Source organism: Megascapheus bottae, chromosome 37 (genome assembly GCF_031878675.1).
Source record: "Megascapheus bottae isolate mThoBot1 chromosome 37, mThoBot2.hap1, whole genome shotgun sequence".
NCBI lineage: Eukaryota > Metazoa > Chordata > Mammalia > Rodentia > Geomyidae > Megascapheus > Megascapheus bottae.
In genome coordinates this window covers 825,169-851,646 of record NC_143545.1, presented here as the reverse complement: position 1 = coordinate 851,646, position 26,478 = coordinate 825,169, and the positions used below count along the sequence as shown (strand labels likewise).

The 26,478-nt window shown below is 49.1% G+C and overlaps 1 protein-coding gene across 8 annotated transcripts in view; it reads left to right on the top strand.

The window, feature by feature from the left end:
* The window catches only part of Erc1 (ELKS/RAB6-interacting/CAST family member 1), an 89,549-nt gene that overhangs the window by 26,352 nt on the left and 36,719 nt on the right, over nt 1-26,478 (top strand). For 4 of the 8 annotated variants that reach the window (XM_090325274.1, XM_090325272.1, XM_090325277.1 and 1 more), the window contains exons 3-9: nt 9,772-10,197; nt 14,182-14,256; nt 17,516-17,671; nt 19,058-19,141; nt 22,159-22,326; nt 24,020-24,187; nt 26,136-26,273. In XM_090325274.1, the coding sequence (XP_090181400.1) occupies nt 9,772-10,197; nt 14,182-14,256; nt 17,516-17,671; nt 19,058-19,141; nt 22,159-22,326; nt 24,020-24,187; nt 26,136-26,273 (1,215 nt within the window). The remainder of the gene's footprint in view (nt 1-9,771; nt 10,198-14,181; nt 14,257-17,515; nt 17,672-19,057; nt 19,142-22,158; nt 22,327-24,019; nt 24,188-26,135; nt 26,274-26,478) is intronic. The other 4 variants (XM_090325275.1, XM_090325273.1, XM_090325280.1 and 1 more) reach the window with 1 other exon arrangement.

Here is a 26,478-nt window from a genome sequence, read left to right as displayed (position 1 = left end):
TCTTCTTCTTCTCCTTCTCCTTCTCCTTCTCCTTCTCCTTCTCCTTCTCCTTCTCCTCCTTCCCCTTCTCCCTCTCCCTCTCCCTCTCCCTCTCCTTCTCCTTCTTCTTTTTGCAGACCTGTCGTTTTTGAACTGTAGATGATGTCATTTCGCTTTTGCTAGAATAACAGATTGCACTGTTAATTTGGTAGAGGCCAACTTATTTCTCACCTGGCCCATAACTTACTACGATGTGAAGGAGCACAGGTATGTCTCTTCGTCGTCGTCGTAATCTAAAAACACATCAGCATGTTAAAATAGTGATTTTCAATTTTGTTTGTGAACTCGGGGTCTGGGTGCTTTCTCTGAGTTTCTTGTTCAAGTCTAGAGCTGTACCATTTCTGCTATCTAGCTGCACCTCTGGAGGTTTCCATTTTTTTGATGGTTCCCTGGAGATAAAGAGTTTCACAGACTTTCCTGTCCGGGCTGGCTTTGAACTGCGACAGCCGTGACAGACAGACGTGAGCCACCAGTGCCCAGCTAAATTACTTTTTCTTAGTCTGAGGATGAATTGGCCTAGCAGTGGCCTGGGACCCATGAGGAACTCACTGCTTCCTCTCTAGGGAAGAAAGCTACAAGGGAAGAGGTTCTCATAATTTGCCTGAATGGGAGAATATTGACAAGTGAGCAAAGAAGCTTGAGTTACTGTGACAAACTAAAATCTCATAAATGTATTTGAAAGCAGCTCCCCAAATTCCAGTGGTTGTAGGAGCTGCTAATTTTAAACCATTAGAGTTCCGATGCCTTCTTTTTTAGATATTTTGCCAGTTCTGGGGCTTGGACTCGGGGCCTGGGTACTGTGCTTTCTCAAGGCTAGAGCTCTACTGCTTGAACCACAGCACCACTTCTGGTTTTTTTTGTATATGCAGTACCAAGGAATCAAACCTGGGTCTTTGTGCATGCTAGGCAAGCACTTTCCCACTAGTCCATGCTCCCAGCCACCTTCATTTTTTTTTTTTCATAGTAAACCTCTCTGAATTTTGTATAATGTTCAATTCATTGCCAAGATAATGTTTTCCTTCAGGAGAAGCAGGGCTTGGAAAGGTGGATCAGGGTGGGAAGAATGACGATGGTGATGAGGGTTGAGTTTTGAAGTCTTGGCTGGAAACACTGCCAGGGGCTTTGCTGTGGGAGGGAGTTTGAGTGGGGCACTGTGTCAGTGGGTTGGTGGGTCTCCGTTTGCTGCTGTCGTGTTGTCCCCTTCCCACAGAGAGAGGATGACAGCGGTGCCGGGTCCATGTCCTTCTCCCATTATTCACGGCTCCACCACCAGCCACTCCGAAAGCTCTTCCCGTTAGCTGGGATTAAAACCTCAAATGTGACTGGTGTGTGTGTGTGTGTGTGTGTGTGTGTGTGTGGCGGGGGAGGTGGCACGTCGCAGTCCTCGCCAGCCCCTGCCACCGCTTTGTCCCCGACAGATGGCCTTCCCTCCTGCTTGTCACCACTGCAGGTTTTTCGGGGGATGAGCACCATGTGTCCATGCTGGCTGTGCTCGTGCTCTGCCCACTCGTTGGCCGCCTCGAGCCGGGCGTTGGCCAGGCCTCCGCTGGCACTGGTGTGGAGAAGGGCGTGCAGCCCGCGCTCTCTGTGTCAAGGACTCAATCAGGGGGAAGTGGTGGCTTCCCAGACCCCCGCCTAGGTAAAGCTGAACTTTGTTCCTTCCCCCACACCCAACCATCTGATTGTTTTGAATCTGAATTTCCTATAATCAGAGATTTCTGTCGGACTGCAGCGGGTTTGAATGAGTAAGCCCCAGTGAACTGACCAATGACTATAACCATATGTGTCCTGGGGCTTGAACTCTGGGCCTGGGCTCTGTGCCTAAGCTTCTTTTGCTCAAGGCTTAGCACTCTACCGCTTGAACCACAAGGCCACTTCTGGCTTTTTCTGAGTAGCTTATTAGAGATACAAGTCTTACCGACTTTCCTACCCAGGCTGGCTATAAACTGTGATCCTCAGATCTCAGTCTCTTGAGTAGCTCGCATATAGGCGTGAGCCACCAGCATCCAGTCCAAGAGCAGGAATTTTTAATTTAGAAGGAGATGTTTTTGGGCCAGAGTCTTGTTCTGTGTCCCCCAGGCTGGCTTTAGACTCCTCATCTGCTTGCTTCAGACTCCTACACACCTCCTGCGCCCTCGAGTTCCACTATACCAGGCTGTGGCAGAGATTTTTTTTTATCCCAGACACTCCAAAAATAACGGAACTTCTGATATATGGTAGTGGACTTTTGAGTAGGCTTTGCAGCACATGAAGATACTAGTATTTTTCCTTTAAAAAAAAAAACATTTTATTTAGAGTCTTACTATATTGTCAAGGCATGGTCTTTTTTTTTAATTTTTTTTTTTATTGTAATTAGTAAAAGGGTTACATGATATTTGCCAGATAGAAGGTGCATTAATTCACATACATTGATACCCTTTCACATGTCTTGGTACCCATTTCCCTCCCCCCCCACCCCCCAAGGCATGGTTTTGATCCCCAGGACTCAGCCTTCTGAGTAGCTGGGACCACAGCTGCTCTGGGCATTGCCACACCCAGCTTGCGTGCGTGCGAGCATGCGTGCGTGCATGCGTGTGTGCACGTGCACTTCTGTTGATCCTGGGACGTGAACTCAGTGCTGTCTTTGAACTTTTTTGCTCAAGTCTAGCATTCTATTACTTGAGCCGCAGCTCCACTGGCAGCTTTTTTGGTGGTTCTTGGAGATAAGTGTCTCATGGACTTTCCTGCTCAGGCTGGCTTTGAACCTCAATCCTCAGATGTGAGCCTCCAGCGCCTAGCTTGTCTGTCCCTTTTAAGGTTCTTGCTTGTGGTCCCCTTGTCGAATTGGTTGATAGAAATGACATCTTCGAGCTTGAAGAACATGACATGTCTGTGTGCGTGCAGGGCATCTACTGCACATATGGAGAGGTATTGAAGATACCTGTCGGGCTAGAGTAAACAAATATTCCTTGTATTTTGGCTAAGAAATATGGTAATTAAGATAAATATACACAAATACTTGTACATTAACCTCTGGTAAGGAATTTAAATTTTCTGTGCTCTTATATTACTCAGAAGTTGGCATCTCCTGTGTTTGGCTGAGGAACTGCAAGAATGTCCCCTACCCCAACCCCTGGTACTCCAGTTTAATTGGGTCTGGGTTGTGGGTCTCAGGTTTGGGTTCAGAAAAGCTGCCCAGATAACCCTAGTGTTCAATCAGGGTTAAGAACCAAGAGGGGGCAGGGAGTGTGGCCTGCTGGTAGAATACTTGCCTGGCATGCAGGAAGCCCTGATTCCTCGGTACCACACACGCAGAGAAAGCCAGAAGTGGCACTGTGGCTCAAGTGGTTGAGTGCTATCCTTGAGCAAAAGAAGCCCAGGGCCAGTGCTAGGCTCTGAGTTGAAGCCCCAGGACAAAGAACCAAAAGTTTCTGCTTAACTGGCTTGGTGCCTGCGCTCGCTGCCTTGCCCAGTCCTTTAACGTTACTGTTGAACGGGGTTTTCCTAACTTTTGCCCAGATTGCTCTTGAATTACCATCTTTCTACATCTCCCAAGTGTCTGGGATCATAGGTACAAGCCACTTGGTCTGGCCCATTTTTTTTTTTTCTGTGTGTGTGTGTCACACTCGCACCAGTTTTGGAGCTTGAACCCAGAGCAGCGCTCTGCCACTGAAGCCACAGCTCCACGTGCAACTTTTTGGTGGTTAAGTGAAGATAAGAGTCTCACGGGCTTTCTTGCCTGGGCTGGCTTTGAACCACGATCCGTATGTCCCAGGCTCCTAAGTAGGTAGGATGGCAGGCCTGAGCCACCAGGACTGGTTTGTTTGTTCTGAAGTTTGCTTTGTACTTTGCCTGTTTCTCTGGTAGGTTTATTTACCTAGTTGAGCCTCTGGACAAAACTGGGCTGTCAGTTCATGGAGTGACAGGATGCATTGCAGCCCTTTGTGTAAATACTTAGAGGTAATAAAACTAACCGCACGCGTGTGTAAATACTTAGAGGTAATAAAACTAACCGCACGCGTGCTCCCATACCAAGGACCGGTGTTAGCTCTCTCATGGTATGGTTCAGTTATCTAGAGCTGCACAGTGAAGGCTGGGTGGTTTCCTGAGGAGAGGAGGGCGGAGTGGTGGGTATGCAGTGGCTTTCACAAGATGACCCTTGTTCCTGCCTTTTCTCTGCTGCGTGGTAGCACTGTCTCCTCAGACTGTCCGTAAATATGTGTCGAGCGCTGGCTGTGAACACCCAGAGATTCTAAGACCCCGGGGCAGGAAGAAAGAGAAACAGACTGAACATGATGTGGACGTGTGCCCTCCAACTTGTTTATTATTAGCTTCTATTCCTGTTCTTACCTTGTAGTTACATTTCCACGTGTGTATCATGTATTCTGCTCCATCTCCCGCATGTACTGTGCGGCTTTATAAAGCTGAAATTCTGGAGGTGGAATTCTAGAGTGTGTTGGCCCAGACAGCTTCAAGAATTGAGTCATTTTGTAAGAGCAAGAAGCTGTTCCCTCATTCAAGTTCAGCGTCTAAGTGTAAGTACAACGCTGTATGAGTCAAGCGCAGTAGCTCACGCCTGTAATCCTAGCTCCTCTCAGGAGACTGAGATCTGAGGATCGGGGTTCAAAGCCAGCCAGGGCACTAAAGTCCATGGGACTCTTGTCTCAGGTTAATCACCAGAAACCAGAAGTAGTGCTTGTCTCAAGGGATAGGATGGGTAGCCTTGAGCTGAAGAGCTCAGGGACAGCACTCAGGCCCAGAGTTCAAGTCTCAGGACTGAGCCCCCCCAAATACATAAACAAATAAAACATAAATCCTTTTCCCCGTGCATTTCTGATATAATAAAAGATAAATGAAGTAAGAATGCAGATTTAGTGTGAATGTGTATGTGATTATTACATGGCCACGTCTAGAGGTGGCTGCTGGGAGATGAGCCGGCTTGTGGAGGGTGACGGTTTAGTATAGTTCACATGGTGGAGAGGAAAAAAAATAGCACAGACTCCCTTCTTCAGCTTTTTGCCCACCATTTCAGTCTGGGTATGGTGACACACACCGATAGTCCCAGCTACATGGGAGACTGGGATTTTTTGGGGGGGAGGGGGAGCACAGGCAAGAAGTGCCATATCATGTCTCCAAAATAGCCAGATGGAAAAGGAGCTGAGGGCGCGGCTCAAGTGGTAGACCCCATGCATGGCAAGCAGAAGGCCAAGAGTTCAAACCCAAGTCCCGTCCTGGCCCTCTTCCCTTCACTGCTGCGCCCTTCCACTAGTCACTTTTAGCCAAGTATGGAGCGGTGGCTCAGGGATCCAGGTGGAGGCAGTGGAAGGAGAGTCGTGAGTTCAAGGCCATGAGTGAAACCCTGTTTCACAAAAGAAAGTAGGGATTATTTTTTTTTTCCAGTCCTGGAGCTTGAACCACTGTCCTTGGGCTTTCTCAAGGCTAGAGCTCCACTTGAGCCACAGTGCCACGTCCAGCTTTTTTCTATGTATGTGGTACTGAGGAACTGAGCCCGGTCTTCGTGCATGCTAGGCAAGCACTCCACCCCAGCCCCAGTAGGGATTATTTAATGTTGGGTGAATGGACACATTTTCTGAGTAGACTTTGGTGAGGGAATGTTCGTCGTGAGGATGATTTGGGGCCCCTGTGTGTGTTCACTGAGGGCTCGGGGTGTCAGAGGCATTGGTTCTAATCCCCGAAGTGCCATTGCAATAGTTGTCAAAGCTAGCAAGCGTAGTAATGAGTTCAAAAGATCTTGAAATGTTACCATTGCTTTCAGTCTCATTTTTGCCAAATGAGTGACGTTTGGGGACTTAGTGCCAGCAGGGGTCACTGTGATTTACTCTGCCCTGATCGTTCAGAGAGCATCTTGGTTTTTGTTGTTGTTGTTGTTGTTTCCAGTCCTGGGGCTTGAACTCAGGGCCTGGGCATTGCCCTTGTGTTTTCTCAAGGCTAGTGCTGTACCACTTGAGCCACAGTACTGCTTCCGGCTTTTCTACGTATGTGATACTGAGGAATCGAACCCATGCCTAGAGTGCATGCTAGGCAAGCATTTTACCAGTAGGTCAAGCTCCCAAACCCTGTTTTGTTTTTAAGCTAATACACTGGGGCTTGAATTTCAGGCCTGGGGGTTGTCCCTTTGTTTTTTCACTCAGTACTGGCACTTGTGCCACTTGAACCACACATCTATTTCCAGGTTTGGGGATTTTTTTTTTTTTGGAGGGTGGTGTTTAATTGGAAATAAGAGTCTTTCTTGCCTGGGATGGCTTTGAACTGTGATCCTCAGATCTCAGCCCTCCTGCGTAGTTAGGATGAAAGACCTGAGCCACCAATGCCTAGGAAAGATTATTTGTTTAGCTACACCGTGTTGATATAATGAGTATTAAGCATGAAATATTTCTGATATATATATAAAATAGAAACTTACTTGAGAGCAAAATGGACCGTGTGTCCCCTGTGGGGTTTGCGATGGTTGACTGATTTCACACAGCCTCCGTGTTTTACAGCAGCCATGGTCATTGGTATGTCAGGTTGACATTTCGACTTCAAAGATCCCATTCTAGTCCTGCTCTAAATGCCGTGAGTTCCTCACCGACAGGCGTAAGGCTTTGTTGGCCGTAAGGTGCTTTTATAGATTCTTTGTTATTACGTCTGTCTGTGGTGTTGCCAGCTCCCTCCCTGTGGAGCTGCTGCGTGGGTTTCAGGCTCCTTAACGGCTGCTTGGCCCTGCGTGAGCCCCGGCTGTGACCAAAGCCTTCACAGTGCAGAGTGGGAGAGGGGTTTTCAGAACAAGACATGGGCTACATGTAGGCCAGTCTTCAGGAAAATTACTGCTTAATGCTTTAAATGTCCTTTATTATTGTATATTTGAACCGTCACCAAATTTCTTAGTGTTACTAGCAGGAGTATATATTTAGTTTAATTGTAATTCGCATTTTCTGAGTGCGGTCTCTGTGAGGAACTGGCTGGGGAGTCTATAGAAGAGTGCTCCTATCTGGATGTGTAAGAAGACACACGGCTCCTTTGTTTTATAAGGTCGATTATGCCATCTTCAGAAAGCCGACATTGCATTGCCCCAGTCTTGCCTGTCCAGGTATAGTGTGGTAGATCATATGTGGTCATTTGCCTTCTTTTTTCTTCCTTTTTTTTTTTTTTTTTTTTCCTTTTCTCTAGTCCTGGGGTTTGAACTTTGGGCCTGGGCGCTGCTCCTGAGATTTTATGTTCCAGTCTAGCACTCTAGCACTTACGCCACAGATCTACTTCTGTTTTTTGTATTTTTAGTGGTTAAGTCAAGAGTCTCACGGACTTGGCTGCCTGGGCTAAACTGCAGTCCTCAGATCTCAGCCTCCTGAATAGCTAGGATTACAGATGATTTTTTTTTTCTTGCTATAAAATATACTTAAGTGATTTCTGGGCCAGGAGTGTGGCCTAGTGGTAGAGTACTTACCTAGCATGCACAAAGCCCTGGGTTCAATTCCTCAATACTACATACACAGAAAAAGCTGGAAGTGGTGCTGGTAGAGCTCTAGTCTTGAGAAAGCTCAGGGACAGCACCCAGGCCCCAAGTTCAAGTCCCAGGAAAAAAAAAAAAGAAAAAAATTATATATATATATATATTTATGTACCATACATACCATGCATATATCATATGTGACAAACCCCTTCTCTGTCTCGGTCTGCACATCTCAGGATATCACCCACTATGGATTTGAACTTGTGGTCTTCCACTTCAGCCTCCGATGTGCTGGGAAGGGCAGCGAGCACTACCTTGCCTGGTGCCTAGTGACTTGTGAGGAGAGATTTGAAGGAAACACACACACACACACACACACACACACACACACACACACACACACACGCCTCACAAAGAACTCTTCCAGCAGTGACAGGGATTTACTAAATAAGCTATGGTTAAAGCCAGTTCCTTCCTTGTTTCATGGTGTACATTGTACATCTCTGGAAGACACTGCTCACCAGTAGCTGCGTAGTTACTTGTTTGGCACTGTGGTGTAGAAGAGGGGCTGCTTGTGGAGCTCTTCCACTGTACCCGGGATGGCTGGAGTTCTGTCATCTTCACCTTAGGGACGAGGAACTCCGGGCTCTTAAGACATTAATGATTCCCTATGTCATCCACAAGTGTTGAAGACCAGTGTTGTCCCGCAGCCTGTGCAGTTAGAAGCCTGTGTAAAATCATGAGTGTCGTTCTCATCCTCTGACAGCTGAATCTAGAGCGAAAGTGGGTGCCAAGAGAGGTGAACGTAGGTTAACTGGAATAGTCTGACACTTTGGCTCTTGAAACTCTTTTCTGGGTGGAGAGAGAATTGTTTTCTGGTGTTGATGACAGCTTTGACCTATCATGGACATGCAATATTTTTCATGTATTTAAAGTATAGCAATGATAAGTTTTGATATATATGTACATCTGTATGAGCTTCATCCTTGTGGGAAAACAATATAATAATAACAAAGCCTGAGGGCCAGGAGTGCCTGCCTAGCATGCAGGAAGACCCACGTTCGATTCCTTGGTTGGTACCACATGCACAGAAAAAGCTGGAGGTGGTGCTGTGGCTCAAGGGGTAAGAGCATTAGTCTTGAGAAAGCCCAAGGGCAGTGCTCAGGCCCTGAGTTCAGGCCCCAGGACAGCCAAAAAAAGGAAGCAGAAGTCTGAGGAGAATGACTGGGGGGACTTCGGTAAGAATTACCGTGCGTCCTCTTGCATCGTATGTTGGTAATTGCTCTCAAATGCACTTGTATGCACCCGCGAGACTTCTTCACTGAACACTGGTGCGTGCGGTGTCGGCTCCGTCTCTGATTGGGAGCTCCTTAAATAGCACATCGAGTTTTCTGTGATAGATTGTCTGTAACGACTGCTTTCATCCCTCCATTCATCTTTTTCTCTGACAGCGAGCATCTGACTGGAATACCAAGAGCAGTGCAGTCGCTGCAGTGCATGGTTCAGTTATTTCTGGAAGGAGAATAAATGGAATCGAGTGTTCCCTTGTTCCAAGAGAGTCGATAATCCGTTTGTTGGAAGTCAGGCATCAGTCGAACTTTTAGTATTATCAAAAGTCTGGGCTGCTTTGCAGGAGCCTGAGATCTGAGGATCGCAGTTCGCAGCCAGCCTGGGCGGCAGGGTCTGTGGGACTTTCACCTCCAGCGAACCACCAGAACACAGGGGCTACTGTGGCTCAACATGTGGAGCGCCAGGCCTGAGCCCTGGAGCTCAGGCACAGCACTCAGGCCCTGAGTTCAAGCCCACGGTGCGCGCACACACAGTGCATGTCACGTTGTGGCGGTGCAGTTGTGTTTTCATTTTCAGATAAGTTATTTTTCTTTTCCTTTTTTTTTTTTTATTTGGCCAGTCCTGGACCTTGAACTCAGGGCCTGGGCACTGTCCTTGGGTTTTCTTAAGGTTAGAGCTCTACCACGTGAGCCACAGCATCATTTGTGGCTTTTTTTCCTATGTATGTGGTACCGAGGAATCGAACCCGGGTCTTCGTGCATGCTAGGCGAGTACTCCACCACTAGGCCACACTCCCGGCCCAGGTAAGTTATTTCTGTAATGAAAGCCTCAGTCACCATCAGGTATTTGGTGTTGGCGTGTCTTGGTTTTTATCATGACTGTGCAGTGTAGGACAGCTGTGCCTGAGCACACGTGAAGTTGCTGTAGGTCACGTGGGGGGGGCGTGGAGATCGGGGGCCCGTGGAGCCCTCCTCGCCTCTGTAGGCTGACTCGGCTCTCTGTGTGGGTTCCAGCACATGCAGATGACCATCCAGGCACTCCAGGACGAGCTGAGGATCCAGAGGGATCTGAACCAGCTGTTCCAGCAGGACAGCAGCGGCGGCGGCGGCAGGACCGGCGAGCCCTGCGCCGCGGAGCTGACGGAGGAGAACTTCCAGAGGCTGCAGGCGGAGCACGAGCGGCAGGCCAAGGAGCTGTTCCTCCTGCGGAGGACGCTGGAGGAGATGGAGCTGCGCATCGAGACGCAGAAGCAGACCCTCAGTGCGCGGGACGAGTCCATCAAGAAGCTCCTGGAGATGCTGCAGAGCAAAGGACTCTCTGCCAAGGCCACCGAGGAAGATCACGAGAGGACGAGGCGGCTGGCGGAGGCCGAGATGCACGTCCACCACCTGGAGAGCCTCCTGGAGCAGAAGGAGAAGGAGAACAGCGTGCTGAGAGAGGTGAGGCCGCTCACGCCCCACCCTGCCCCGGCTCCCCCACGGCCCGCCCCGCCGCTGCCCACTGGGGCCTTCTCCTCTGTGTGCTCTGCTTTTGTTCTGGTTCACTCTCTCCTAGGGTGACATCATCTGCTTTATATGTTGCTTGGCAACCTTCTGGGTTCCCCCTCTTCCACCTCACACACGCACGCGCGCACAGGCACACGCACACATGCGCAGACACCGGATTTCTAGAGGCACATCTGTCACCTCTAGACGTGTGCCTAAAGATGACACCACAAAACTAGAATCAGAGTAGCTGAGAGGAGACAACGGGAGAAAGTAAGCCTGGAGTATCGATCAGAGAACCATCACTGTATGGATCAAGTCCCTGGAAGCCATAGCGGATGTTTCCCCCGGTTCCCATGGAAACCACTGCCTGGCTCTAAAAGCCTAGAGATAAAAACCACCTGCTGCCATGGAGGTGTGCCCAGGGGCCTCACCTCCTCATTTTATTCAAAGTGCAAGGCGGCGCCATTGCATCACTCAGGGGAAGTTAGGTGAGGTGTGTGATGAGGCGGGAGGGGAGTCAGGAGTGGACAGGAAGTTGAGTCAGGAACTGACTGCCTGAAACGCCCCAGTGGGATAATGAAGGGTTCTGTGTCATCCATACCCTGCAGAATCATTCTGGAACCAGCTAGGCACAGAGAAAGTTAGGAAAACAATTTATGACCCATTTTCAAAGGCACTCCTTTGATCAATACTAATTAAAAATTGGAAGTGAAAAAGCTTTGTGCTAGGATATATTTGGAGGCATTCCCCCTCCCAACGTTTCCCCCCCAGAAAGTACAGCAGTGGCAGACACGATTCTGTATATAGAAAGGAATAATCTTCACAGTGAGCCAGAAAGAATAAGATTTCCGCTGAGCACCGCACCTCTCTGCGCTAGCTTCCTGTGCCTGCCTGCCTCCCTGGCTTCCTTTGCTCGTTAGGGGAGTGAGGCCACCTAGTGGACAGACGCTAGATGACAGGCCAGCGATGGTTTGTGCTTCCAGTCTGTTGGCAGTGGAGACTAAGAGGGCTGTGCCCCACTCTCCATCCCTCTATGCACACAGACGCAGGAGCACACACTCCTGCCCTTTAAACCGCAGCCGGAGGCTCTGCGGTCCGTAAACCACACACTACACCCTTGTATGTGGCTAGTTTTTGTTCCCGTAGTATTTTAGCAAGCACACCCAGTCTTGGTAGGTTTGCAGGAACGCTTGAGGAGGAAGTGCTAATGCTGGAGCAGGTTCTGGGCCGGGACCTGGGCGGCCAGGTGAGGAAAGCCGTCGTCCAGATGCACTTGGATGGCAGAAGTAGGGTAGAGGGAAGAAAGATACAGAGAAAAGAAGCGCAAGGTAGACACTGCATGTGAAGTCAGAGGAGTTTGCAGGCCAAGAGGAAGTAGGGATACCCGGAGAAAAGAAAAGGCAAATGGTAATGAGCAGGAGGAATGACCAGGAACCAGGTAGCTGCCCAGTGAGCCTGCTGGTTTGGAACTTGGGCCAGCGAGAATGGTCAGTTTCAGGCCTCTGCGACGCAGGCTACCCCTCCTTTCTTTCCTTGTCCTGTCCTTGGTTCCCGGGAGCATTGTCGCTGGAGGCAAATGCTTTCACTGTCATGCACTTCCTGGCTTCCAGGAAAGGGTTAAAGCGCCAGGCCATGTGCTCATGGCAGAGTGAGAAATGTGAGGATTCATTCCATCTGTTTCTCCTTCTGTCCTTCCGTCCCTCTCTGCTCTGCAAGCAGAGCCAGTGCCAGCGTGGAATCTCTGACCCAGAGACTCAGACCCTGAGCCACGGGGCTGTGGCTCACACCTGAGACAGGGAAAACGGAAGTGTCGGACCCAAATGTGGAAATAAAAATCAATGTGGAATGGAAGGGGGGAAAACAAGATGAGGGGTGGGGATGGGTGGAGGGAAATGGGGACCTAGACATGAGAAAGGGAATCAGTGTATGTGAAGTAATGCACCCTCTATCTGGTGAATATAATGTAACCCTTCTATTCATCACAATAAACATGTATGAAAAAAATCAATGTGAAGCCGAGTGCGGTGGCTCACACCTGTAATCCTAGCTACTCGGGAGGTTGAGATCTGAGGATCAAGGTTTGAAGCCAGCCCGGGCACAAAAGGGCCTGAGACGCTTATCTCCTTAACCTCTAAAAAATGGGAAGTGGGGCTTGGCTCAAGGTAGTGCTGTAGCCTTGAACTGAAGAGCTCAGGGACAGTGCCCAGGCCCAGAGTTCAAGTCCTATAACCTTATTTTTTGCCAGTCCTGGGCTTGATCTCAGGGCCTGAGCGCTGTCCTTGGTGTTTCTCTCTCAAGGCTAGAGCTCTACCACTTGAGCCACAGCACCACTTCTGGCTTTTCTATGTATGTGGTACTGTGGAAACGAACGGGGTTTTCATGCATGCTAGGCAAGCATCTACCACTAGGCCACACTTCCCGCCCCAATGTGGATGAGCCCTTAAGAAGGGACGACTAAAGGAAAGGAAGTTTTGTTTTCAAGTTTTTTTGTCTGTTTGGTTGGTTGGGTTTTGGGTTTTGGGTTGTGGGGCTTGAACTCTGGGCCTGGGCACTGTCCCTGGGCTCTTCAGTTCAAGGCTGTCACACTACCCCTTGAGTCACAGTGCCATTGCCACTTCCAGCTTCCTAGAGGTTAATTGGAGATGCATCTCATGGTCTTTTGTGCCCAGGCTGGCTTTAAACCTCGATCCTCAGATCTCAGCTAGGATTCCAGGCGGGAGCCACCGAGCCCGGCTTCAACTTGTTTTCTAAGTCTAGGCTCTTTAGGAAATGATCACATTCCAGCCTGTCTTTAGTACAGAATGTGTTGACACTATGACAGAATCCATGTAATTCTACACCTGTTGGGATTCTTCTTTCCTCAACGATTCTTCTTTTTCTTTCCTCCTGGGGGTGGGAGGAGAGCCTCTGTAGCCCAGGCTGGCCTGAGACTTGAGATCTGTCTGTGATGATAGGCGGGGGCTCATTTATTTATTTATTTTCCTTTTGGAGTGAAGACTTTTGAGGCCACCAGCAGTGACATGAAGCAATGGTAGAGTGTGTTCTTGCACTCGTGTGAACAGCACATTCGCTCGAGTACAGTCTCTTCCCTGGGCGTGAGTCAGCGTCCTGCTGTCCTCGATGCTCCTCCTGTGGGCTGACACGCCTCAGAGTGGGGGGGGCATCTCGTGGGAAGACGCCATGCCTGCGAGTGGCACAGTGTCTTTCTTATCCTGAGCTTATTAAAATATTAGGGTAAAAAAGAGACGTAGCCGGGTGCCGTGGCTCACGCCTGGAATCCTAGCTACCCCGGAGGCTGAGAGCTGAGGGTCGTGGGTCCAGTCCGGGCAGGAAAGTCTGTGAGACTCTTATCTCCAATAGACTACTCAGAAAAGGCCAGAAGTGGTGATGTGGCTCAAGTGGGAGAGCGCCGACCTGGAGCACAGGCAGCCCAGGGGCGTGGCCCGTCACCCACGGCCCAGGACTACAAGAAAAAGGAGGCGGAGAGGCAGGTATCTTCATCCGGCCTTTCCTAACGTCAAAGGCTCAAGACTTGTTCTGCAGCCTGGGGCCGCTCTGAGAGCTAACAGGTGGTCGGCACGGTGGGGAGACCGTCCACACGGCCACTTCCAGCCACTTCATGTGTGCAGTGCAGACGCGCTGTGGAGGGCTGGTGTCCTCCGAGGGGCCCTTGTGTGGCACCCCTTCCTGGGTGCTCTCCTGCCTTCGAGTTGCCATTCCCAAGAGGCCATGTTCTTCCAGGGTGACCAGCTTAAGGACGAGGTGCAGGCAGGCAGGCAGGCAGGTCTCTCCCGCGCCTGTTCACCATTGGATGAGTGTGCGTGCAGCCTGGAGTCTCCCGTGCACACCGCCACACACAGAAAGGCCCGCCCCGCACGGAGCCTCTGAGCTCCCGCTTTCTCTCCCTTCTTAAACTGTCTTCTGCTTCTCATTTAGGAGATGCACCGGAGGTTTGAGAATGCCCCAGACTCTGCTAAAACAAAAGCTCTGCAGACTGTTATCGAAATGAAGGTGAGTGAGACGGTAGTGGAGAGCCTGGGGGTGGTCCTGGGGCTTGAACTCGGGCCCACGTTCTCTAGGAAGGTTCTCTCCACGCCGCTGGCCCCTTTTTACTTTTTTGTTCTCTTGGGGGTTAAGGTAGCATAAGAATCTTTGAAGTCTCTCTTTTACTTTTAAATGTGACACACTTTCCTGTGTGAGTTTTAGAAAATGATTGGGAGATGGAGTGGGATTTCAGGCAGTGAGCCACAGTGTCTGACCCTGGCTTTTTGTTCTTACAATGGCTTCTTCTTTTTTTTTTTTCCCCCTTGGTGGTGGGGCTTAAACTCTGGGCCTGGGCACCGCCCCTGAGCTCTTCAGCTCACCGTTGTTCTACCACTTCTGCTTTTCTGGTGGTTCATTGGAAATAAGAGTCTCACAGACTTTCGTGCTTAGGCTGGCTTTGAACAGCAATCCTCACATCTCAGCCTCCTGAGTAGGTAGGATTTCAGATGTGAGCCACCAGCCCCATCTGTTTAACTCCTATATATCCCCTAAGAAGTTTGATGCTTCATTTTATATAACGGGCCATGATTTTGTATTTTGATGCCATAGAACACTCCATTACTGAGAAATAATCGTATGTAAATAGATGCTGGCCTCTTAAGTCAAATGAGTTCCTTTTAAAACTTTACACTGTGCACATCGTTATCCCCCTGGGGAAAGGGTTTAGTAAACGAAGTTCAGATTGGCAGATTCTGGGTTCATTGTGGTTAGATAATCAGCAGTCTCCAGTATCACCTTGCCAAGGGCCTTTGGAGTGGTTTAATTGCAAGGCTTTGCGTTCACATTCACCACAGTGCCTTCTGCGTGTTATTTCCTGCTCACTGTTGGCACTGAATTCACCTGTGTTTACAGAATTGTTTTTTTTTTTTTAAGAGCTAATCTTTTGACAAGACAGGGTGTGTTGTCTCTTGAGTGGCAGCATATCTGCTTTTGTTTGGTGCTTGTTTTGGTGGGTTGCAGGGCTTGAACCCAAGGCTGGAACACTGTCCCTGAGCCTCTGTGTGCTTCACGCTGGCCCTCCGTGCCACTTCCCGTTTTTGAGTGGTTAATTGGAGATGAGAGTCTCACGGGGATTTTCCTGTCCAGGCCGGCTTCAACTGGCGAGTCTCAGATCTCAGCCCCCCGAGGAGCTAAGATTACAGGCACGAGCCATGGGTGTTTGGCTCTCTGTTTTAATTTTGTTAATTTTCTGCTGAGAAACGGGGTTGTGGCCCAGAGGACATGGGGTCGAGATGATAATTGATGTGGTAACAGATGCTTGCACACGGGCAAAAGGATGATGGGGACCGATCAGCAGCCATGAGCCCTGGACATCTTGCCCCTTCTCCTACCACCTTCTTGCCTTCCATCTTTTCCTCCTTTGCCTCCTCTCTTCCTTTGCACCCCTTCCTCTAGTGGTGGTAGACAGGGTGGGATTTTGCATGTGGCTGGGGAGAGAGAGCAGAGGATTGAGGGGCCTAGGAGACAGAAGGCTGATGACTGAGGTGGGGTGACAGGGTGGGAGGAAGTATGAAATCAGGGGAGCGGGGTTCTAGGTGACGCTGAGAAAGAGGAACAGCCAGGGAGGAGGAGTGAGGCTAGAAAGGCTGGGGGAGGGCGCCATAAAGCCAGCAGGGTTCTGTACAGGTGGGGCTGTGCCAGGCTGTGCCGGCTCAAAATAGGTGTCCCTTTTTAGCTGGTGCCCTTTCATTATCCCCGACTTCACCCAGAAGAGAACCCAGCTTCTTCCTTTCATTCATATGTATCTACCAAGTGTTTTAGTTATTTTGAAGAGACTATATATCTTATTGCTGGCAGAAAAATCGGTACCAATCTTAAGAGATTTCAGGTAGTGTAAATGAGATGGTTCTTTTTTGAGTCAGAAGAGCAGGTGAGGCTGACTGATTTTAAACAAGTGGATCAAAATCCTGATTTAAATTTAAATGTCTCTATGTCGTGTTGATTTAGCATGTTTAAATTTGTGCAAAATACATGAAGTTTGAGTAGATTTGGAAGTGAAGACTTCTGCTGTGCTACTTTAAAGGCATCGAGATGAGCAAGGCTCATTGAACTTCCTCTCTTCCTTCCGCCCCAGAACCTGAAAGCAGCAAATCTGTCTTGGGGCAGAATCTTAAATTCGTTTTTATTTTCTTACTCTAGAATTATGACACCAAGGAAAATCAGCCAGGGAAAAGCCTTGCAGTAAAGTGGAAAAGGAAGTCGGTCTCAAAATTGCTTCCCAGAGGAATGTTTTCTCTGAGACTCCAAGAGACGCGAGCTATACTTAGTGCACGCTCTTCCAGATCTGTACTTAAGTGAGTCACGTGAAACCACAGATCGAGTGCTCTGCGTTCTGTGGAGGAGTGTTCTGAGCTGGCACCATCCACTAGTCGAGTCTAAATTAGAAGCGATCACAGACAAAATTAGGAAACTGAACAGAGAAGGATGCAGTGTTGGAGGTGATATTCGGGTTAATGGTGATGATTTACAAGACCATGATTTTCTTTTTTTGATTAAATGAAAATTTTCTTGAGGCAATAGTCTCATTGTGTTGCTAGGCTAGCCCCAAACACCCGGACTCGGGAAGACTCGAGACTTCTGAGAAGCTGGCACCATAGCCGGGCCACAGAACATAGCAATTAAAAAAAAAAAAAAATGACACCATATTTCAAGTGTGTGGAGGAGTGCAGAGGATACGGTTTTTAAATCACAAAAAGTAATTCAATGTAGTTATGCATTCCTCGTTTCTTCCATGAATGTTACAGCATTTTTAAAATTGTATTCTCAGTTCTACACATCATTGTATAAATCTTTGGAGCTCTCTTTTTTCCTTCCTTTAAGGAAGAGGTGAGCCCAGGGGGATCACTAAGTAAAATGGTAAACTGTTAGGTTGAGAAAAAAGGTTTACATTAAAACTATAGGGTTTTTTGTTTGTTTGTTTGTTGTCGTCATCAGTCGGTTCTGGGGCTTGAACTCAGGGCCTGGATGCTGTCCATGTGGCTCGTTAGCTCAAGGCTGGCGTTGTGCCCTTTGGGGTGTTCTGATGGTTCATTGGAAATAAGAGGCTCAGACTTTCATGCCCCGGCTGGCTTTGAACCTTGGTCCTCACGTCTCAGCCTCCTGCGTTACTGAGATGACAGATGTGAGCCACCGGTGCCCAGCCTAAACGTGCTGGTTTTTTTGGCCAGTTATGAAACGGGCCATTTCTGTGACTGTTTTCATGTGTGATTCTTCCGTCGTCCCTAAGGATTCAAAAATTTCCTCGATGGAGCGTGGGCTCCGAGACCTGGAAGAGGAAATCCAGATGCTGAAGTCAAACGGGGCTCTGAGCACAGAAGAGCGGGAGGAGGAGATGAAGCAGATGGAGGTGTACCGGAGCCATTCGAAGTTCATGAAGAACAAGGTAGGGCGTGCGGAGGAAGCCGCGAGCTTCCTAGACAGCCAGAGACGGGCTGCGCGGTGACAGTAACTATCATCACCAGCTCTTATTTAAAAGCGGTTCCTTGCATGAGACCGTATCGTCACGGTTTGACTTTTCACTTTTGCCAGCCCCGGGAGGTGCTTGAATAGAATTATATTCGGGCGAGTTTTTCTCACATGAAGCAGCCCGTTCTCTATCTCCTGGGAAGTATTTTAAGTTAAAACCCCAAGAGGGTGAACCCTACATTTTTTTTTGCCAGTCCTGGGGCTTGAACTCAGGGCCTGGGCACCGCCCTTGAGCTTTCTCCAGGCTAGAGCTCTACCATTTGAGCCACAGCACCACTTCTGGCTTTTTTTTTCTATGTCTGTGGTACCGAAGAATTGAACCCAGGTCTTCGTGCGTGCTAAGCAGGCACTCTACTACCATGCCACACTCCCAGTGCGGAACCCCACATTTTTACAGGATGGGTTAAATGAGACAGTGTTTCCCCTTTAAAGCAGTGCTATAAATGAAAGTCCCCTGGCGTCCTTGGGGACCAGGGCTGCTGGCTGACCGCCAGGCCATTACTGTGGATGCCACTGGAGTCCTGGCTGTGCTTTAGAGTCGGGCACCACTCCCAGATCAACTTATTTTGATTCTGTACACCGTTGGGGCGAGTGGTAGGGTTTCCTTTATGATGGGTGTCCAGTTGTGAGGTTCGACGTGGTTTTCTAATGATCATAGTTGTTTTTTGTTTTGTTTTGTTTTGTTTTGTTTTTTGCCAGTCCTGGGCTTGAGCTCAGGGCCTGAGCACTGTCCTTGGACTTTCTCAAGGCTAGAGCTCTACCACTTCAGCCTCAGCACCACTTCCGGCTTTTTTTTCCCCTATATATATGGTACCGAGGAATCGAACCCGGGTCTTCATGCATGCTAGGCAAGCACTTTAACCACTAGGCCAAATTCCCGGCCCTAATGATCACAGTTGTGCAGGTAGCATTTTCCCCAGCAGATTCTGCTCCTCTCTCTACACTGCAACCACGGTGAACTGGCCACCTGCCCTCAGCACTGGTGAAACCCAGACCTGGCACATGTTTAGAGAACAGCCCTCCACTGGTTTAAGAATTCCGTAGCGATGGTTTCTGCTAGTTATCTGTTTCTTTGAGAACTTAGACTCATATGCCCAACTTCCTGTTGGTTTGGAGTTTTCACCCAGATTTGGAAACCAAATACACTGTGCATTCTAGTCCACTTTAAAAAAAAATAAAAAAAGCAAGCCCTGGAAAACACAGACATGTTGTATGTTATTAGAGCATTGTGTTATGTGAGTTCTTCCAGTGGTCCCCTGAAGACCTGAGACTCAAGTGACAAAGAGTAATGATGTCGTGACAGGTAGAACAACTGAAGGAGGAACTAAGTTCGAAAGAGGCTCAAGGGGAGGAGCTGAAAAAGAGAGCGGCTGGTCTTCAGGCCGAGGTCTCTGCCGTAAGATTTCTCTGTGTGTGCAGCGGTCTCACAGGGGGACCCGGCGACACTGGCTTCTGGGTGGCTGACACTGGTTGGCAGCTTTGTCCCCTCCCCTGGCGAGTACTAACCAGCCTGCTCTGCTCTTTAACCACTCCCGTCCACCGGTTCTTCGACCCTCTGCACTCAGCCTTCTACCTGGTTCTTTATTGTTGCTTCTGCCACTCTGGATGGCACGAGAAAACTCACTTCTCTCGGCACCTTCTTGCTGGACACGGGACAGGTTTACATGGGTGGCGGTATCTCTGTTTCCCTCTTAGGTACCCAGCGCTTATTGGAGTTTGGAACTCTTCGAGTGCAGTGCTGAACTTTCTCGTGTCCCCATTGTCTTCCAGTTCTCAGGGACTTTGCAAGGGGGTTGTTTTCTTTCATACAGACATGGAAGAAGTGAATGGCCAATGTAGAGTTACCTGGCAAGTTCCAAGTAGCATGCGACTAATGTTCAAGTATCTAAAGTTTAACTCAGCTTTCTGTCTAATGAAAAAACTCCACCTTGAAACAGAGAAACAAGCAGTAAAATAGCTAACATTCATACTCCTAACAGGAGCATTTTACAGCCGGCTGAGATTTTCCACTGTAACTTACAGATGGGGAAGGGAAGGCAAGGGCATCGTGTCCCATCGCCCACACCTGCCGAGATGCGCAGTTTCTAACACAGCCGTCCACGCCTGAAAACTGCGCACAGGCTCTCCGCTGTCTCCCTATATTTGGCCATGTGCACATTTGTCAGAGTGCCAGGAAAAACTGCTTCTGGAAATAAGTGTTGGCTAAGACTGGAATGCAGCCTGAAAAAAGTGCCAAGTTGACAGGCTTCCTGTGTATGGACTGTTTGTAGCATAGATCAAAAAGTAAAGCTGTGTGTTTGAGAAGGCCCGGTTCCTGGGGTTTCTGCTGTGACCATGTCTATCCAGAGACGTTACCTACCACTTTCTTTTTATCTCAGTGCCACTGAAGATTCCTGTGTCGTGTCACAGGACAGGCGAGCTCATTGCCCCGTTGAGACGTTGAGTGCCTGCCACCCAGTGGCACTAGTTTAATGTCTCTGCGTTACCAGTTAGGAAGCCAGGGCTTAAAGAAGGACTGGACTCAGACACGCAGCTTGTGTGACGGACTACCAAGTTAGATCTGCCTTCCGCTAAAAATGGGTCGCCTCCCTTTGTCCTCTCCCAAGAAAATTTGTATCACTAAATTCTTTTTGTTGCAAATATTTCCTTCTCTTCTTCTGTCTTTAAGGTTAATGTAGCAGGATGTGGAGCTTGTTTAATGACACAGATTATCTAGTATTTTTTTTTTTTCCTGTCCTGGGCTTGAGCTCAGGGCCTGAGCACTGTCCTTGGACTTTTCTCAAGGCTAGAGCTCTACCACTTGAGCCTCAGCACCACTTCTGGCTTTTTTCTATGTATGTGGTACCAAGGAATCGAACCCGGGTCTTCATGCATGCTAGGCAAGCACTTTAACCACTAGGCCAAACTCCCGGCCCCGTATTTATTTATTTATTTTAGTCATACCTTTGCTATGTAACTCAAGCCGGCCCTAAATTCACTATGTAGCCCCTGGCTGGCCTCAACCCACCAGCCTCAGACTTTCCAGTTCTGGAATTGTAAGTGTGAACCACTATACCTGGCTTGTATTTTGTTTTGATCCTACCATTTGGAATAGAAATTTGAGCAGTCTGTAAGCCTTAGTTCATAACTGAGTAAGAGGTAGTACTTTGAACATTTCTCTTGCATATTCATATACACAACAAATGCATCACTAGTTCAGGCTGGGTGCTAGGAGGTGTGACATTTGGTGGCAGAGGGTACTGTGTGTATCCTCAAGTGCCTGTGCACAGTGAAGGTACAGAAATACTTGTTGGGTGAATGGTAACTGTCCAGCTAAACCCTTTATGTACAGGAGAAAAAGGTGACCAAATTAGGCCTTTACTGCTAGTATTTAAATTCTAATTTTAAAGTACAATTTTCTCTAGGGAAATAATTTTTGCAAAACTGTTTCCCTTTACCTAAGATTATTACTCATTTTTTTTGGGGGGGGGGTTGGTCGTGCTGTCCCCAAGCTCTTAAGCTCAATGATAGCGCTTTACCACTTTCAGCCATCGTGCCATGTCCTGTTTTTTGGTAGTTAATTGGAGATAAGAGTCTCACGGATTTTTTGTGCTTGGGCTGGTTTTGAATCATGATCTCAACCTCCTGAATAGCTAGGACTAGAGGCATGAGCCACCTCTTTCTTCTTTCTTTCTTTCTTTCTTCTTTCTTTTTGTCGGTCATGGGGCTTGAACTCTGGGGCTGGGCACTGTCCCTAAGCTCTTCAGCTCGAGGCTACCACCTACCTCTTGAACCACAGCTCCACTTCCAGGTTTCTGGTGATTAATTGGAGATAAGAATCTCATGGTCTTTAGTGCCCAGGCTGGCTTTGAACTGTGCTCCTCAGAGCTCACCCTCCTGAGTAGCTAGGATTAGATGATGCACAAAGATGACTTAAGTTCATCCATCTGTTCATTTGCCATCCTGGGAAATGAAGCCAGAACCTTGTGCATGCTAGACAGGAGTCCCCCTACTGCACAGCCGTCCTCCTCCGTCTAAATTAACTGCATTTAGTGCAAGGATGTAGGTCTGTCCAAGATTCAGGTTGTCATTTCTTTTTGTTTTTTGGGAGGGTGGGGGTAGGGGTGCCAGTCCTGGAGTTTGCACTCAGGGCCTGAGCACTGTCCTTGGGCTTTCTCAAGTTCAGAGCTCTACCATTTGAGCCACAACACCAATTCCGGCTTTTTCTATGTATGTGGTACCTAGGAATCAAACCTGGGTCTTCGTGCATGCTAGGCGAGCACTGTACCACTAGGCCACACTCCCAGCCCCTTCTTCCCTCTTTTTGGTGGTTTTGGGGTTTGAACTTGGAGCCTCGCGCTTGCTCCTCACCTAGTCCTGCTTGTTTCATTTCTTCTTTCCTCACTGTGTTACTTTCTTTTCCAGATTGGCCAGGTGAAGCAGGAGTTGTCCAGAAAGGACACAGAGCTTCTGGCCCTGCAGACGAAGCTGGAAACACTCACCAACCAGTTCTCGGACAGCAAACAACACATCGAGGTGCTAAAGGAGTCCTTGACTGCCAAGGAGCAGAGGGCTGCCATCTTGCAGACCGAGGTGGGCACCGTGGGCCACACGTGCGGGCCTGTCCTCTTGTCCCCACTCCTGTGCGCCGCCTGGTTGTCCTGTAATGTGTGTAGGTGGGAAATGAGATGCACTGTCACAGTACTAAACACAACTGTCTTCTTTTTTTGCCAGTCTCAGGTCTTGAACTCAGAGCTTGAGTGCTGCCCTGTGCTTTCTCAAGGCTAAAGCTCTACCACTTGAGCCACAGCACCACTTCCAGCTTCTTCTGTGTATATGGTACCGAGGAATCGAACCCAAGTCTTCGTGCACGCTAGGCAAGCACTCTACCAATAGGCCAAACTCACAGCCCCAGACACAGCCATCTTCTTTCATTTGTTTTTAGATCAAATGATTTAACTCCGGGTACTGTTCGTTTAATTTTAAATACGTGGGCTTTCATCACATCCATATATCCCACATTAACTATTCAGAATATATTATACTACATTAACGGTTGACACAAAAGGCAATTAGAAAAAGTCTCTATTAGAGGGTTTTTTTCCCACCCAGGAGTGCCTGTGAGCTTGGCAAACCTCGGGGTTGGATATCATGTGGTGTCTTTTATTTTTAGTGTTAGGAATTAGTGTAGCATATGGTAGAGTCAGTAAATGTTCTAGGTAGATCTAGTTTATTTTTCTTTTTGCCAGTCCTGGGGCTTGAACTCAGGGGGCCTGGGCACTGTCCTTGGACACTTTTTGCTCAAGGCTGGGGCTCTGCCACTTGAGCCACCGCACCACTTCTGGCTAAATTTGGGTTTATTCATGGAATTAATTTCTTCTGGAAAGTATTTGCTATTCACTTAACGGATTTCTAGAGAATTTTTGACTTTGTTACTTGAGTATGCAGTACCACAAAAAGGTCAGAAGAGGGCACCAGTGTCGTAGAGGTCGGCCTCCCGCCAGCTTTGTCACTGGGAAGGCTTTGAATGGAGGTGGCAGGTGTGCCATGCGTAGAACCACACAGTTGGTTAATGATCATGAAAACATGTAAAAGCTTGTCACAGCCTAATAAATGACTTTCTGTCTTAGCAATCCAGCGTCCTCTTGGTACCCAGCTCAAACAATATCTTAGGGGCCAGGTGTCACTCAGCTGGAGTTGGGATAGACTTGTCCTACCATATTGAGGATAAAATGGCGTGGCTGAGTCCCAGCCACTACCTCTGTAAGCTGCTCAGCTGTAGCTCCCAGGCTAACCGATGGGGGCAGGGAAGCTTCCCTGAACATGAACAGATAGTCAGATTGCCGGGGCCGGAGGCGCACGCCTGTCTTCCCAGCTACTCAGGAGGCTGAGTGCCAAGGATCGAGGTTCCAGGCCAGCCTGGGCAGGAAAGTCCGTGAGACCCCCATCTCCAGTGAACCACCAGAAAACTAGAAGTGGAGCTGTGGCTCAAGTGTTAGAGCGTCAGCCTTCAACTGAAGAGCTCAGGCCCTAAGTTCAAGCCCCACGACTGACAAAAATAAATAAAAAAGAAGTAAATTCCCTGTCAGGTGAGCATCTGCCCACGGCTCTTCTCCATTCTGGAGTCTGTGTCTTCTGTCTGCAGCTTCAGCCAGTGTCAAAGCTTGGCGGTCCGCGGCAGGCCTGCTTACCAACGTTTCATTGCTTCTCGTAGCCGGAGTGATGAGACGTTTAGTGACCTCCGCAGCCTTCCCACTAATCGCCCGTGGAAATCTTCCCGTCTCAGGTGGATGCCCTCCGGTTGCGTTTGGAAGAGAAGGAAACCATGCTGAATAAGAAAACCAAACAGATTCAGGACATGGCGGAGGAGAAGGGGACACAGGCCGGGGAGATCCATGACCTCAAAGACATGCTGGACGTGAAGGAGAGGAAGGTCAACGTCCTGCAGAAGAAGGTGAGGCGCAGGTGGTTGGGACCCGCTAATCGCCTGCCTCTTCTCTCTCTCACCGGACCTGCCGTGAACAGCAGGCCGCTGTAGCTCACGTGTGTGCGCATGTGCCAAGGAGAGACGAAGCCTTTCCCTCTTGGATTAAGAGGCTAACAGGAAAAAGTAAAGTTATTAGGAATCGCTGGCTTCACCAGGCCTTGTGTGGAAGGGGTCTGGGGGTTTCTGGGGTGCCTGAGCCGCCGAGGCTTGGAAGACAATGCCGCTTGCCTGGTAGGTGGAAGGCACGGGGCGTTTGGGCAGGAGGAAGTGGAAGGAACAGAGGGGTTGGGAGTGTGGCCTGTTGGTAGAGGGCTGCTCCTATTCCTCAATGCCACATGCCCGGAGAAAGCCAGAAGGGCGCTGGGTGAGTAATGACGCTTTCTCGTTCACTTCAGTTTTACCTGTGAAATGCAAACGGGGGGAGGGGAAGAGAGAGACGGACAGACTGCGACCGTGTTCTGGCAAGGGCCAGGTTTTGGGTCCCATCCCTGGACTCTCTGTGGCTCTGTCTAGACTGCAACCCCTCCCCCGTCTTCTCGTAGTTTTCTGGGTGGTTTACATATTTATGTCCTGGAGAATTACCCTTCGCTTAGGCAGCGGCCAGGCTCCGGGTACAATGGAGTTAGTGCCAGCCCCTCCCTCCCAGAGCCCTCCCCCAGGGTCTAAAGCAGTTCTGCGTTACAGTAAATTTCTTACCTTTATAATGAGTCACTGACCTGGAAAATGTAACTGAGCGTTTGAGTCCGAGCTGCATTGAGAATCGGTGTTGAAATGGTGCCCCTGCTTGCTTGATTGATTAGAAATGATAATGTTGCCCGCAGTTTTAATTTGCTCACGCAGATGGCTGGCCCAGGCCCCTTCTGCTTCCCTGGCTTTTAGAGTTGGCCATGTAGAAGTCACAGCTAGCAGGGAGCGGGTGGGGGTGAGAGGTTGGTTCTGCCTGGAAAGTGGCAGGAGCACTCTCCGGCCTCCTGGAGTCCCGCCGGCGGACTGTTCACGGGGAGACGATATTTCCCCGTCACATCCCAGTTTTACTCGTTTGTTTATTTGGAGAAATTCATTTGCTTTTTTAAATTTTTTAAATTTTCAATATTTTCTAAATATTACTATCTTAAGGGCACAAGCCAGTGAGATAAAAGAATAATCAGATTAGGACTCTTTGGGCTCTTAATTTGTTTACTTAGTCCTTTTCACATTTCTTTTCCTTTTTACATCTCACTTACAGCTACTTAAAGTGACAGTCAAGTTCTTTAGATTCATCCTGTGAAGGTGCATGGTAGAGGAAGGGATGTAGGGAGCCTCCGTCTTCCTCTCTTCTGTGGGGAGAATTAGAGGTAGATATTGGGGTACAGTGTGATTTTTTACTCCCAGAGCTCCAGTGCCACAGTGTTTCAAGTGACACTGATCTGTACCGGAGGCATCTTTTTTTTTTTTTGCCAGTCCTGGGCTTGAGCTCAGGGCCTGAGCACTGTCCGTGGTCTTTCTCAAGGCTAGCGCTCTACCACTTGAGCCTCAGCACCACTTCTGGCTTTTTCTGTGATTGTGGTACCCAGGAATCAAACCCAGGGCTCCGTGCATGCCAGGTGAGCACTCCCCCACTGAGCCACGCCCTCGGCCTCCAGCTTTGTCTCTGATGACTGAAAACGTGACAGATGAGAAGTGGCGTGCGTCCCGTACGCTGACCTACAGCCTGGGCCCACAGGCCAGGCACCAGAGATGATCAAGTGGACCACGCGGACATGGCTCAGAATTCACCTACCTAGAACATGTGCAGATTCCACCCTACGTACACGCACTCGGAGTTTCGGTCACCTCCCCAGAACCCCACAGAGGGAAACCCCCGGGCTGGGTCTCAGGTGGCCGCTTGTGCCCACTTCCTCTTCTCCTGACGCCCTGCCTCCCGAATGTCATGCAGATTGAGAACCTCCAGGAGCAGCTGAGAGACAAGGAGAAGCAGATGAGCAGCCTGAAGGAGCGCGTGAAGTCCCTGCAGGCGGACACCACCAACACGGACACCGCCCTGACTACGCTGGAGGAGGCCCTGGCCGAGAAGGTGGGTGTCCTGGGGACGGTCACACACGTGGAAAGTAAAGGCGAGAGAAAGCCTGTGGTTGAAGCTCCTGTCTCTCCCCGCAGGCCCTGGTTCGCCTGTTCCGTGCTCAGCCTGTGGGGTGGGGCTGGGGCACCGCTGGCGTAGCTCAGGAGGTATCTCACAAACCCCTTCTCCTGCTCGCTTCCTCTTTGGCGCCTGATACTTT